This window comes from Chenopodium album, chromosome 9 (assembly GCF_948465745.1).
Source record: "Chenopodium album chromosome 9, dcCheAlbu1.1, whole genome shotgun sequence".
Taxonomy (NCBI): Eukaryota; Viridiplantae; Streptophyta; class Magnoliopsida; order Caryophyllales; family Amaranthaceae; genus Chenopodium; species Chenopodium album.
The window spans coordinates 66,832,278-66,845,956 of NC_137842.1; the positions used below are offsets into that span (position 1 = coordinate 66,832,278).

At 32.3% G+C, this 13,679-nt stretch overlaps 2 protein-coding genes across 3 annotated transcripts; both read left to right on the forward strand.

Annotated features, from left to right (window-relative positions):
- Positions 1-437: 437 nt before the first annotated feature.
- LOC145558877 (uncharacterized) lies at positions 438-5,459 on the forward strand. 2 transcript variants are annotated; one of them, XM_081620233.1, is made up of 7 exons: positions 438-1,217; positions 1,349-1,444; positions 1,607-1,720; positions 2,017-2,242; positions 2,567-2,604; positions 2,684-2,827; positions 4,990-5,459. In XM_081620233.1, exons 1-6 carry the CDS (start codon positions 576-578, stop codon positions 2,780-2,782), a joined length of 1,215 nt encoding a protein of 404 aa, XP_081476359.1. In that variant the 5' UTR covers positions 438-575; the 3' UTR covers positions 2,783-2,827; positions 4,990-5,459. The 2 variants fall into 2 exon arrangements, with proteins under 2 accessions (XP_081476359.1, XP_081476360.1); XM_081620234.1 differs by having other exon boundaries at positions 445-1,217; positions 2,687-2,827.
- Positions 5,460-9,924: 4,465 nt separating this feature from the next.
- Positions 9,925-13,171, forward strand: LOC145558878 (B-box zinc finger protein 20-like). Its single transcript, XM_081620235.1, has 3 exons — positions 9,925-10,248; positions 10,609-11,019; positions 12,826-13,171. Exons 1-3 carry the CDS (start codon positions 10,063-10,065, stop codon positions 12,994-12,996), a joined length of 768 nt encoding a protein of 255 aa, XP_081476361.1. The 5' UTR covers positions 9,925-10,062; the 3' UTR covers positions 12,997-13,171.
- Positions 13,172-13,679: the final 508 nt, after the last annotated feature.

The window sequence follows — 13,679 nt, forward strand, 5'->3', positions numbered from 1 at the left end:
AGGAAAACAAATAAATTATGGGGGAATACGCATTACCACGGAAGTGAATAATTAATTTTTATCCATTATGGATAACCTATCATGTTGGGCACGAACTTTGTTGTGTAAATGCTCCAACAAGTTGTACCAAGAAAAGTTGTGTAGATATTTCATAAACAAGTTTAAATGTTTAATAGTTTATATGTCGAGTCATGTCAAGTCAACAAACTTTCATCCCCCTTGATGTCTATGCACAACTCATGTCATGTCAACAAACTCCCTTCCCCTTGATGTCTATGCACAACTCATGACCTACCATCGTGTCTCTCATATTATGCTCACGTCAAGTTACGCCAAATTGCCAACTATTTAGAATAAGCAATTCAACCCCATTTATGCCCTACTCTATCATAGAAACCAATTGGTGATTTATGACAAACTATTGAAAATGGAAAGAGAAAAATAAAAACATTCCACCATGGATAAATAAGTTTCTTTAGCTAAGAGATGGAACACTCAATTGTGAAGTAGGAAACGGAGGGAAACTCACTATAAAAAAATAAAAAAATAAAAATACCCGAAAAAAAACAGACGAAATGGCGGTAATAATATCTAGCAACTTCTACACCATTACCAATCATCCAAACCTCCATAACCATATCCAAAGAAGCTTCCAAACTACCACCAAAAACTCCAATCTCTCTCCTCTTCATCATCATCATCATCATCATCTTCGTCGTTGCAGATTACGTGCATCATCAAACCCTAGCGATTACGAAGCAGAAGAACAACGATGGCTTCGAGAAGAACAGAGATGGCTTCGAGAAGAACAACGATGGCTTCGCGAAGAAGCTCGCTGGAATTCCGAACGACAATCTTTGTTACGCCAGATTTCCGAATTATCGCTTCAAATTCAACATTTGCAGTCGGAATTGGATGATTTTCGTAGTAATCGATCGAATTCTGCTGATTTTGAGGTTACTACTCTGACAAAAATGGCGGCTCTTTTGGAAGCTAAGAATTCTAATCGGATTCTTGATTTTTCTGGTAGTGAGTTGAATTCTGAGGTGGAATCTGTGAATTTGGATTCTGGTTCTGATTTTTCGACTGTGAATTCGCCGGAAAGTGAGATGAAGGAGGAGACGAAGCCATTAGAGAAGGCGAAATCGAGTTCGAGTTCGAGTTGGAGTACTAGTTTGAGAATTGGATGCGAAGGTGAAGAAGTTCGTGCTATGCAGGTTTGATTGATTTCATTTTCTAAAACCTAATTTTGATTTTAATTTCTTCCATTTTTATTTTGAAGTATGATTTGTTAATTGTTAATTTTATTTTTATATGATTAATTTATGTAATTGTATGTATATGGCAGGATGCATTGATGAAATTAGGGTTTTATTCTGGAGAGGAGGACATGGAGTTTAGTTATTTCTCTACTGATACTGAGAGAGCTGTTAAAACTTGGCAAGTATGTTGTTTTTTTTGTGTACATTTTAAACTTTTTTGCTCGAAATGGTAAATTTCCATTATAATCAAGAAAGATTTGATGACCTAGTGCTCTTAAATTTGGATAACAGCATTGTTTGATTATGCTAAATTTTACATTGGTTGTGATGAACATAATTCACAGGCTTCAATTGGCATTCGCGAGGATGGGATTATGACTCTAGAGCTGCTTGATCAATTGTATGCGCCTCAACAGAGTTCGAGTCCTAAAACACAAGTCAAGGCTGATATCCCAAAAGTGAGTGCTATGGATGAAACAGGAATGGTTTGTTTTCTAATATGTGCTGTAGCTGTGAGCTGTTTCTTCTTTCGTGCTGTATTTTTGAGGAATCAAGCATCGATGTGTAATCGTGTTACATTATTGGGAGATTGATTCTTTGTCCTTGTATACAAAGAAAACAAAGCACAGTACCAGCTTAGTAGTGTTATAGGGAATATACATTGTGTTTGGTGTTTGAGTGTAGTGTTGAGTATCTGAGTATTGATTTATAATTCGATTCAAACTGCTTAATTCATTTGTTGTTATGGTGAAAGGACAAAGCAAATGGGGCTCCTATCAAAGTCAAAGAAGTTCAGCAGACAGTTGCAAAGAAAGTGCCAACTGATGTGGGTATTCCTGAACACCGAGTATTTCTTCTAGGTGAGAATCGGTGGGAGGAGCCTTCCAGGCTAAATAAAGGAAATGATAAGTTGGGTGGCGGAAAATCATCTGCACCAAAATGCCTCAGTTGTCGAGGGGAGGGTCGTCTATTGTGCATGGGTATGTAGATTATTCTATTTCACTTGCAAAAAGGTATCTCTTTGGTAAATAGGTCCCTAGAGTTGATGCACAATATTTTTTCCAATCATTTGAGAATTAGTCATGACATACGCTGGAACTTCTTTCTATATGTGCTATGATTTACTTGGCCTCAATCAATACTTGTGAGCTTTGGCTTATCCCCAACAAATCATACTAGAAGCAATACAATGCTAGTAATTCTTAAGCTTCCGAAGGAAATAAATAACTGGCAGCAAAAGCTCTTGCTTAGGTTTACATGTTATCAATCTTTCTAGCTAAACCCTAGTTCCCTTTTCACTGCAGAGTGTGATGGAACGGGAGATTCACAAGTCGAAGAACAGGTTGGTTGAAATTTCATTACTATTATTTATCTTTTTTATTTGCATGTTTTCTTTGCATCTTATGTTCAGACATATGAAGCAGTTTTTGGATTGGGTGGACGGAGGAGCAAAATGCCCATATTGTGAAGGCCTTGGATACACTGACTGTGATATTTGTGAAGGGAAAGGTACTGCCTAGTTGCAGTATGGGGTATTTGGACCCTTTGCAGTTTTGCCCAACCAGGTACCGTTCTTTAGCTACTGGAGATGTCTGATGAGAGAGTTTGAGTTTAGATTGTCCTTTATATGCTTGATGCTGTTAGAAGCTGCCTTATCACTGCCCCATCCCCTACCGGCCTACCCACTTGCACACACCACCACTGCTGTTTTATAATTATGTTGATGACACTGCTTAATACAAAGTTAGGAGCTTTACATAAATTATTGTGCTTGGCTTGCTCAATCTCTCAAGAATAGCAAACAGTATTTGCCTTACTGGAATGCTATTCAATGATGTTACTAGTTACAGTAATAAGAAAACTCATCCTATCAATTAAATATTATACCAATTACACTTTTGTACATGTCAGATTCTCTATGATCTAGCTTGATCACCTTTACAATTCCTGTATCAGCTGCATTCTTCAGATCCTTAAAGTCCACCCCTCTTTCCTCCCTCCCTCTTTCCCAGCAATAATGCTGTCATTTATAACACTCTCTAGGTTCATTTGAGTGTGAAAGGATATTTCTCACCTCCTTCAGGCATTTGGTCTTTCTTGGGCAATTAAGAAATCAAATGAGTAACATTGCTGAAATATTGAATAATTAGTTTTAAAATGCCATGGCTTATGGCCCTTTCCATTACAATAGCAGAAGAATCCACATTTATAGCTAGGAACAAAGTGGTTGGACTCAAGACTAATCCTGAGTCATGGCAATTAAACTTATTCAGATGTTTTTGCTCTTCAAAATGCAAGATATATTCATTATTCAAATACATAAAACTGAAGATAATTATATGTACATGTATTTACATTATTATCCTGTTTTCCTATTCATCACAAACTGGGTGGTTATTTAGTGCTGTTTTAAGTTTATCTTGGTTCGGTGGATGGAGCTGAGCTAGGCTTATTAAGGAGGCACATATATTATTAATATCATTAGCTCTTAATTTGGAGCAAGGTGAAGAGATATTGGGCTTTATATAAGTGCTGATTGCCTGACAGCCTGAGGAGACCAGGAGCTGTCCATGGTCCTCCATACAGAAGATGCATAAAAAAGATAGGAGCAAATGGTAAAGAGTGATGAAGGAATTGATGTGGGAGAAACATTTTGGGTTGGAGATAGTACATTACTATCAAGTCCACATGTATATATTTTTATTTTTGTTACATCTATTTATGAATGTACCCTACGGAATGTCAGAATAATGAAGATGTCAAGGTCCACTGAAATCAATAGTTATAGAGACCATGTTAATACTCCGTAGTTCGTACTCCACAGTAGAGCTACTACAGCAGCTAACATGTTGACCATAAGCTGTTGAAACAGACCCGCCAAAGTTGATTAGATTATCTTGAACATTTCATGCATTATGAATTTTACGATGATACTTTTCATGATATGAAATGTGTTTTGTCTACATCGTATACCGTCTTATCCAGCTTTGGCTAAAAGGATTTTTTTTAGACAAGGGGGGCTAGAATATGACACAACCATCTTGTGAACTCTTACATGATTTTGGTTCAAAAGTAAAGTGTCTAACTGTCATACCAATACCTGAGTATTGAATACGGGGCTTCACACATAGGTATTTGAGGTGAAATGAAGAGTCAAGTGATGTAGCTGTAAACTAAACATAACTAAGTGGGCGCTGTAACTGGTCAGTCTTCAGATTTTTTTCTTTGGATGTCTATGCTACAAGAGCTTATCACAAGTACCATTAGAATTTTGTTGTGAATTTTAATTAAAAACCTTGACTAAGTTTGTGCTACCTATGCTTGTTAAATGTGCTGATATTGTTCTCTAAGTTTTCTTTTTCACAAAATAATCTTCACTGTATGTCTGCATAATTCTCGCAAAATGTGTTGTTTTTACTACTTCCAGTCTCAGTCCTGTATATATAGTATTATATGGGCTACAATAAGGATTTTCTTGATTTCTTCTATGGTCTGTCAACTCCTAAAGTTTTTCCTGGTTCCTTTTTTTTTTTCTTTTTTTTTTGGCTATCTGCGCTTGTATAATTAAAAAAAACTGTCATAAAACTGTTATATCCCCAAGGAGGCAGGAAAAAATGGAGTATTTTGTGCTACCTGTGGTTTGGATACTCCTCAGGTTTATACTGCTATAACTCTGTACTGATGTACCAAACTTAATTAACTCATCAGAAGAAACTTTATATTACAGATTTACAGGACGTTGTTGGCGATCAATTTTCAAGACCATCTCTAATTCTCTATCATGGAAGTCCACAATGTCCTACAGGCTTTTTACTCGGGCTTATATCAGTTATATGAACTGCCTGCTTCTCTCAGAGTCTGATTCAGCCACTGAAGTATTAAATTATACTCCTTATGCCGTAGCCTGATTTGACGCAGCGTCACAGCCCATGATCACCATTAGTGTTCCGACTGGTGGAGCTAGTAGAAGAAAAAGATACTCCCACAGGAAAGATGAGCTAGAAAGCAGAACTGTTTGTGGGCGATTTCCTTTTCTTGAGTTCTGATGTCTAAATTTAATAAATCATGTAAAACCAAACTTTTATGCCTTTTACATGATAACGATCTTAAAATAAGTATTTGTGAAGGGTTGTATTTGACATAATTAGTGTTAATTGTTGAAGGTTAAGAATCTCAGTCTTGATATTGTTCTTTTCACCTTAAAGTTGTGTGTAGGTTTTGATAAATTCACTCTATAGCTAATAGGATTTGAGCATGATCTATCGGATCCGATCTCTAATATGATGCTAGAGCAATGGCAACTAGCAAAATGTTGAGCTCAAATCTTTGGATTTCTTATTGACCAATTGTCAAGGTTTGATTCATTTCTACTTAGCAATGCAATCTAAAATAAATGTGTAAAGCACAAAGTTTAGATAATCATATATCCAACCAACATTAGGTGACACAAAGCTTGAGATTTTGTGGAATGTGCGCTAAACACCTTATGTGAATGTGTCATACCATTAGTTGATGGTATCACATCTAATTTCTGATCAAAGCATGTGTAAAGAAAACTTATTAGAGTTTTAAGCTTTTGATATGTAGTTATTTTGTATTACATATACAATAATACAAGTATATCACTCAATTACCCAATGTATTCTATTTTTCTAAGATGTGAAGATAAATAAGGTCAATTTTTTTTATTAAAGGAGGACTTACTACACTATCTCCCTTTAAAATTCTCTCAAATAAAATTGTTTGAACACCAACTTGGACATCGAAGGTTCTACCAAGGGACTAACATACGAAGTACCGAAAACATACATCAAGATATCCATCCATAAACGACCAAAAGCGAAGAGGTAGGCCCTTATGCATAAATGAAAACTTGTAATTAATTTGCGATCTAGGACATATCTTGAAACCTCATCCCATCAAGATCGTTTATGAATTATGAGGAGTTGCTAATAAGCTACGCGACGACAATCATTTAAAGGACAGCCAAAAGTGCATCAATTACACATGGAAACTGAGCAATGGAAATTTCAAGAACAAAGTTCTTAAACTAGAGTAATATTTTATGAGTACTTTTTTTATTAATAATGCATTATTATTTTAATAGTCCAACAAAAGCCAATGAATTTGATTGCTTCAATTTCTCACCTTTTTTGGATAGCTAAACTATTTATCTAAATTTTATAAAGGGTTGAAGATTCCTCTAGATTTCCTCGGTCAAATAATTCTTACAAAAAGGTGTTGTTTGTCTTAGAGTACCAACTACTCCGTATTACTAATAATTAATCTACTTTCCTGTCAAAAAAAAAAAAAAAAAAAAAAAAAATCTACTTTCTTCCTCTTTTAGATGTAGCAATTTCACCAATATTCTCATGGGTTACCATTTAAAGGGTACATATTCAACTACAAGCATTTTTTTTTTTTCTCTTTTAAGGGGGATTTGTTCAAGCAATTAATAAATAATTTGTTTGAAATATTTGGTGAAACTTAATTAAGTCACAATGATAATATTTGTTTGAAATATTGACAAATGATATATCTAAAATGATTGTTGTATACAATACAGTCTACTATCTTATAATTTTAGTTTTAGAGTACAAAGGGTAGAATTAGGGCTTGTTCTCATTGACTGAACTCAGCTGAACTGAACTGAACCTGAACTGAATTGAGCTGAACTGAACTGAAGTGAAATGAATATTTTATAAGAGAAGGAAATTAGGAGCTGAACTGAACTGAACTGAACTGAAATGAGCTGAGCTGAACTGAACTTAATTTCAACGTAAGAGAACAGACCCTTATTGTAGATAAAATTTGTTAAACTCGAACATTACTCAATAATTTACATGGAGTAAGTGACTACATGTCATGTGTTTATCATTGACTTTTTATAACCTTTTTTTTTTTTTTTTAATCTTTATTTGTGGCAAAAATTAGTACTACGTAAGTACTTTGTTTATGGTATAGATTGTAGTCAAAAGGCAAAAGTTTGTTCTTTAGCCAAACCCACAATCACTCATCTTTGAACTTGCATTCACACATCCATATTTTAATTATCTTAATGTACATCGAAAGCATTAGTAAAACCTTGGTTCATGCATTCATTCATATATATATATAATACTTTGTATTTGTGGACGCCCAAAAATGCATGCATTCAATAATATAATCTTACTCGTTTTCAATAATTCCTACAAATAAAAAACATGCATAAGATGGAGTAGTTATTATTGTTCCAAGAAAGCGGCAACCTAAAAATATTCAAAGATAAGGATTTCACATGATAATGCTTGCTCCCAATGAAGAGAATTTGGTTGATTGAAAATTTGAAAGTCCAAATCTTGTTGTGTCACTTACAAAAGTGAAGTTTTGATTATATATTTGACGTTGTCATGTAGGTAAGCCGCTATTAATTCCAAAAGTGAAAGGGCAATGTTACTACCTCTTCAATAATGCGGAATAATTATGTATTACTACTTACTAGTAATTCCTTCGTCCTAAAAGTTATTTATGTCGTCGTATAAACTTGTAACATAATTTTAAAAATATTTTTTTATAAGTTTTATTTATAAGGTATGTAGTAAATCAAAGAGGAATAATAAGATACGTGTACACTATTTCAAAAAAAAAATAAAAATAAATAAGATACGTGTACACAATTTTACAAAAACAAATACTACGTTTGTTTTTTTTTTTAGTTGTAATTTTGGGATATTATTTGAGAAATATAAAATATTTCAAAGTTGCAACTAAAGAAAGGCGGTGGAAGTAAATTAAAAGTACGGGTGTACTATTTACATGGATAATGGACGGAAGCAGTAATCAGAACTTTACAAGCAAAGTGGGAGAAGAAATCGAAATGCAAAAACTACAAAAATACCCATAAATGGTACGGATAATACAACATATATGGGTCCAATTTCAAAATTTATTTTGTTCTTTATTTCTAATTTTAATTGCTCATCAAAAATCAAATAAAAATAGAGAGTAATACAGTAGTATGTATTTATGTGCAGTGGTCCATGTATTATGTAGCTATACTATTACTATTAATTATAGAGTTTGTTAATCCACAAGTTACAGCTAACAAGTTTACAACCAATATATGGCTTTTCTGTCTACTTCGTATATGACTAATTGTCTATTTAATAAGGATGCATGGGATATTTAATTTTTTGAAAAATGACACGGTAGAAACATCAATATTATATTATATACAAGTATATGGTTTAATAACTAAAAACAAAAAATAAATAAATTAGAAAACTCTAAAACCAACCTCACTATCACATACACTCATTAGAAATTAAATATCCCATGCATCCTTATTAAATGTTCTTCCCTATATATTGCTTTTTGATATATCAAACGAAGTATAAAATAAATTGAGATAAGAAGTTCGAATAATATAATAAGCCAATGTTCTAGAGTTATAACTCTTATAAGTCAATATACGAGTAATTCTAAATAAATTTTAGCAGAACACCCTTTTAACTTTATTCTTCCTTTTTTAAAAAGATTTTAGGGTGAAATGATGAAGTATTACTCGTACTAAGCTTGTTGCGGCTCATTTCTCTTCTTGTCAAGGGAAGGAATTTAATAGGTATTATCTCATATAAGAAGAATAGAAGATTGTAAGAAATTAGTTGGGATCAAATTTGTTTTTAATGATCTAAACTAATTTAAATGAACTACGACTATTGATTTTTATTTACATTGTAAGAAATAAATAATTAAAACTCGTTCTCAAAAAAAAAAAAAAAAAAAAAAAACATTAAAACTCAGCTAAACACTTGAGAAACCTTACTAATTAAGCTACTTGAACTTCTTCAATTCCAACACAAATCCAAAGCTACCAATGAAATGAGCTGGCACATTTGATTATCTAACTTTTGCCTATCTCCTCCAAATAGTTATTATGTCAAAAGATGGGCTCTACCCAATTGGGATCAATTCATTCAATGAAAATGCAACATAAATTCTATCTTTATGAAATATTAATTCTGTACATACAAGAGCATATAAGTTACTAATTCACTTATGCTAAGATGATATAAGCTATGAGTCTGATCCACCTATCACATATTTAAAATCAATTTCTTACAATTCAAATTTTAAAAGTGTTGAGAACCGAAATCAAATTAAACTCTTCTCAAACGCTAGCAATTAGACTCGAATTTTATACTTTTGACTCACTTATCTAATGATCAAACATCAATCATTCAATCAACCAGCCACTAGACCAAACCTACCTTTCAAGATATACATGAGAAACTCATATCAATAAATACAAACATATAAAAGAACTTCACCATAACTTCATCCCCACAATGCCAAAGAGATCTAACTCATATAAAGATCATCATAACTATCTTTTAGGCTTTTAGATTTTTGATAGATATCAAAATCTTCCCATTGGTCCACTTGCTCTTTTTCCCCTTGTCTTTTTCCAATATTTTCTCCTCACATTAGTATATAAAAGGAAGAGGAAAACAAAGCAAAAAGAGCAACAAAAAAAAGGGAAATCCATGTTATGTTATCTCACTTTCTTTGTCTAGAAATTTCCTTGCCCATACCCTTTTTTCTACAAAAAAAAATTTAATAAAAATAAAATAAAAAACCCTTATTAAAGAAATAAAGTCCTAAATTTAATTGGTCTAACTTAAATCTTTTTTCTTTGTTGGGTATCTTTCAATATATTCCTTTTTTTACTCAAAAAATAAATTGAAAGTTCATACTTTTTTTAGCTCATAATATTACACTTTCTAAGATTTTTCATACCCACAAAAATAAATTAGGAAAAATGAAGATTCAATGTGATGTTTGTGAGAAACAAGAGGCTATAGTGTTTTGTACAGCAGATGAAGCAGCACTTTGTGAAGGGTGTGATTATAAGGTGCACCATGCCAACAAGCTTGCTAGCAAACATGCTCGTTTTTCTCTTCTTCTTCCTTCTTTCAAAGATTCTCCTCTTTGTGATATTTGCCAAGTAATTTTCTTATCCTTTTATTTAAGTTTATTTTTCCTAGTAACAATACCGACAATTCATTGAGACCTTATCCTTAACAACTTAAAGCTCGTTAAAATGATGTTTTTATTTGGATGCTGATATGGATAACATTTTTTAAAATTTGAGTTTCGACGACAATCCACTATTTTTTGTCTTTGTCGTGTTACTGAAAGTCGTGTTTTCCACTATTATATTTCTGTTATCGATCTACGGAGTAGAAAACTTTGAATTAACATCCTAAAATTTAAATTGTTTTAATTAATTATAATTTGTATTTGTACCTTTGTTAATTTAAAGACTAAATTATAATTTTATTTTTTATTTTATTTTTTTTGGCAGGAGAAAAGGGCATTCTTGTTTTGCAAAGAAGACAGGGCAATATTATGCAGAGAATGTGACATACCAATACACAAAACAAATGAACACACACAAAGTCACAATAGATTTCTTCTAACTGGTGTTAAACTCTCAGCTTCATCAGCTACATACCCTACTACTTCTCGTTCGTCTACCTCGTCCGGGCCGAATTCCATGTCACAAACTAGATCATCAGTTACAATATCTAGCTATGATCATGACATGTTTAACCAACACAACACAACCCCATCATCAACAACGACAACGACGACGACGACAAATTATGATCAAATTAATGAAGAGGGTATATCAGAATACCTAATGGAGACTTTACCTGGTTGGAGAGTAGAAGATTTGCTTGACTCTTCTTCAGCTTCCCATAATTTTTGTAAGGTTTGCATTATCCTTCTTTATTTAGTCATTTTTTTTTATAAAAAAAATGTGTTACTTTATTCTTTTTGTTTTATGTATACATAAAACTAACTTTCAAAAAATTTAAATAAAATATCAACGACTATAAGCTACAATTATGAGCACATAGTACTTGAGGTCAATCAACATGTACATTGGTATTGAATTAGAATTAGTTGTCTGCCTTTTTCAATTGACAATAAATTGGTGTTTTTATTTTCTGATTAATTATGATTGAATATATTTTGATGACTGAAAATTTTAGACGTGGGTCGTTTACTATAAACTCAAGTAGTAAACTTTCCTACATGTGTAGGTATGCTATAATTAAATTAGGATTTTTTTTGTTACATTATTACAATTTTTAAATTTTATCATAGTTCCATTGACCATGTCTTTAAAAAGCGCAATTTTAACATTTATTATATGTAACTCCTATAAAAATGGGGTAATGTTATATGTAGCCCTAAGGGCTATATATAAGCACTAAATATACTCTTGGAAATTGTATAAAATTAGGAATTCGTGTAAAAAAAACGCGTAAATCAGTATTATTAGTGTTTATATTTTGATGATTTCTTAACTTTTTACGATTTTCAAGTGTAAATTTAATGCTTATAGGTAGCCCTAAGAGCTATGTATAACATTTTCCATAAAAATGAAGGTAATGTTATATCTAGCCTTTACGGCTATGAATAATCATTTAAAATCTTTCATTAATTTAAGAATAAATTACAAAATCTTGCACAAATCAGTGTAGTTAATGTTATATTTTTATTTGATTTTTTCGTTTTTAACTCTTTATATGTAGCCTTTATTATTAACGTTTTCACTAAAATTATTCATTCTTGGACGGTCTATCATACATTCTCACGTATGAATATGATATGTCCTACAAGGCTACAACTACCAATTGTCCAATTTCTTTCAAAATGTTCAAACATTCAGCATGTTTTGCAGTCAATTATAGCACATTATTAGGTGAAGTCAACTTTGGGTCCAAATAAATTTAGGGCATGGGCCTTCATAGCCCAAGACTAGAAAGCATAATTTGTCGTACAAACAATCCTTTTTAACATTTTAGACTTTTAGTGAAGGTTGAGATTAATTATGCATGCAATAGAATTATAGGTTAGGATTGAATTTAATAGCTAGTATAAAGAATTTAGTTAAGCTATTGACTGTTGACTCCTAGTTGCAACTTGGTACTATTATTCCAAATTTCCAACATTATGTAGCTGTTATATGACATTATGACCCCAAAACATTAATTTTTCTTATGACTTTGCACTTGCACCATGAGAAGGGAGGAAAGGGTAAGGGGTCCCTAACACAAGTGGTGAGATGCGGAGTGAATTTTGCCTTAGGGTTGCGGAAAGTTAGATTGCATGGAAACAGATATGAACATAGATATTGGCTTAGATAGTTAGATATGATACATATTATTAAGTGTTGAACATAGAGATATTGGACGTATACTCGTATAGGTATGATACAATTGTGTCCATGTGGGAGGCCATGGTATATTTCAACACTAGGTAATACTCGTACATATAATAAAGGCTATTTATTATTGCGTGTTTAGTGGTATAATATTTTAAGACATTAGAATTTCCAAATAGCTTCATCTTTTTTACTGCGTATTATGTACTTCGTAGCTGCTTACACATACTGTATTAGATACATCCAAAAAAAATGATTTGTACTATCTTTTAGGGCTATCTAAATCTTACGCCAAAAAATAAATAAAATGATAATAATAATTTGATTCTTGTGTTGTTTTTGCAGATTTCTGACTACACAAATATAAATCCAGTAAATACAAAGCAACAAGTTGAGGAAAGTATGGGTGGATTTGGTTCAGAAAGTAACTCAGTAATGTGGGAACTTCATCAACAAGCTCATAATGTTGGACCACTTGTTTCTTCCCATATTCCTACTAACTTTCATCAGAGATAATTTTTCACATTTTATGGGAGCCCATCAACATGATATAAAAGTGTCTCCTACTGTCAAGAAAATGCTGCAATTTTGATTCTTCAAGAAAAACTAGAAAAAGAAATCATGCAATTGTACATTATCTCAATTTCCCATTATATATCACATATTTAAAAATTATTTTTACTTATAAAAATTTTTAATACGTATTTGAGCAAGTTAAATCGATAGAGAATCATAACCATAGACAATGCGACATTACATCCAATGCATAATACATATTTATAAACGCTTTTCCATTGTTATCATTTATTACCCGCCTACCAAATGGATCATTAGAGTTAGTGAACTAGCGATGAGTAGTTATAAATTGAAATTCGAAAACTAATAGGTAACGGAATTTAATACTACAAAAATATATTGGTAATGGAAATTTATACAGCACAATTGGATTAACTCGTAAGATAACTTATTTATCCATTAACAGCGCTGTTGACTGGAGAAGATTTGTTTACTACGCAATGCAGAAAGCGTAAAAACGCAGGAAGCTTATTTCATCGAAAATTGAGTGAAACTTCATAAAAAAAATGAGGAAACGTAAACATTCAACTTGCTTAAAGACATAAAAGTTTAGATTTAGAAGAAAGCAATCTTGTTCATTATGAAAACGAATTATTCATCTTCATTCTTCTTAACTTGTTGGA

Coding starts and splice junctions, on each gene's coding strand:
- LOC145558878 (XM_081620235.1), top strand. CDS start 10,063: ATGAAGATTCAATGTGATGTTTGTGAGAAACAAGAGGCTATAGTGTTT. Junction 10,249..10,608: donor CTCTTTGTGATATTTGCCAA/GTAATTTTCTTA, acceptor TTTTTTTGGCAG/GAGAAAAGGGCATTCTTGTT. Junction 11,020..12,825: donor CTTCCCATAATTTTTGTAAG/GTTTGCATTATC, acceptor TTGTTTTTGCAG/ATTTCTGACTACACAAATAT.
- LOC145558877 (XM_081620233.1), top strand. CDS start 576: ATGGCGGTAATAATATCTAGCAACTTCTACACCATTACCAATCATCCA. Junction 1,218..1,348: donor AAGAAGTTCGTGCTATGCAG/GTTTGATTGATT, acceptor TGTATATGGCAG/GATGCATTGATGAAATTAGG. Junction 1,721..2,016: donor TCAAGGCTGATATCCCAAAA/GTGAGTGCTATG, acceptor TTATGGTGAAAG/GACAAAGCAAATGGGGCTCC.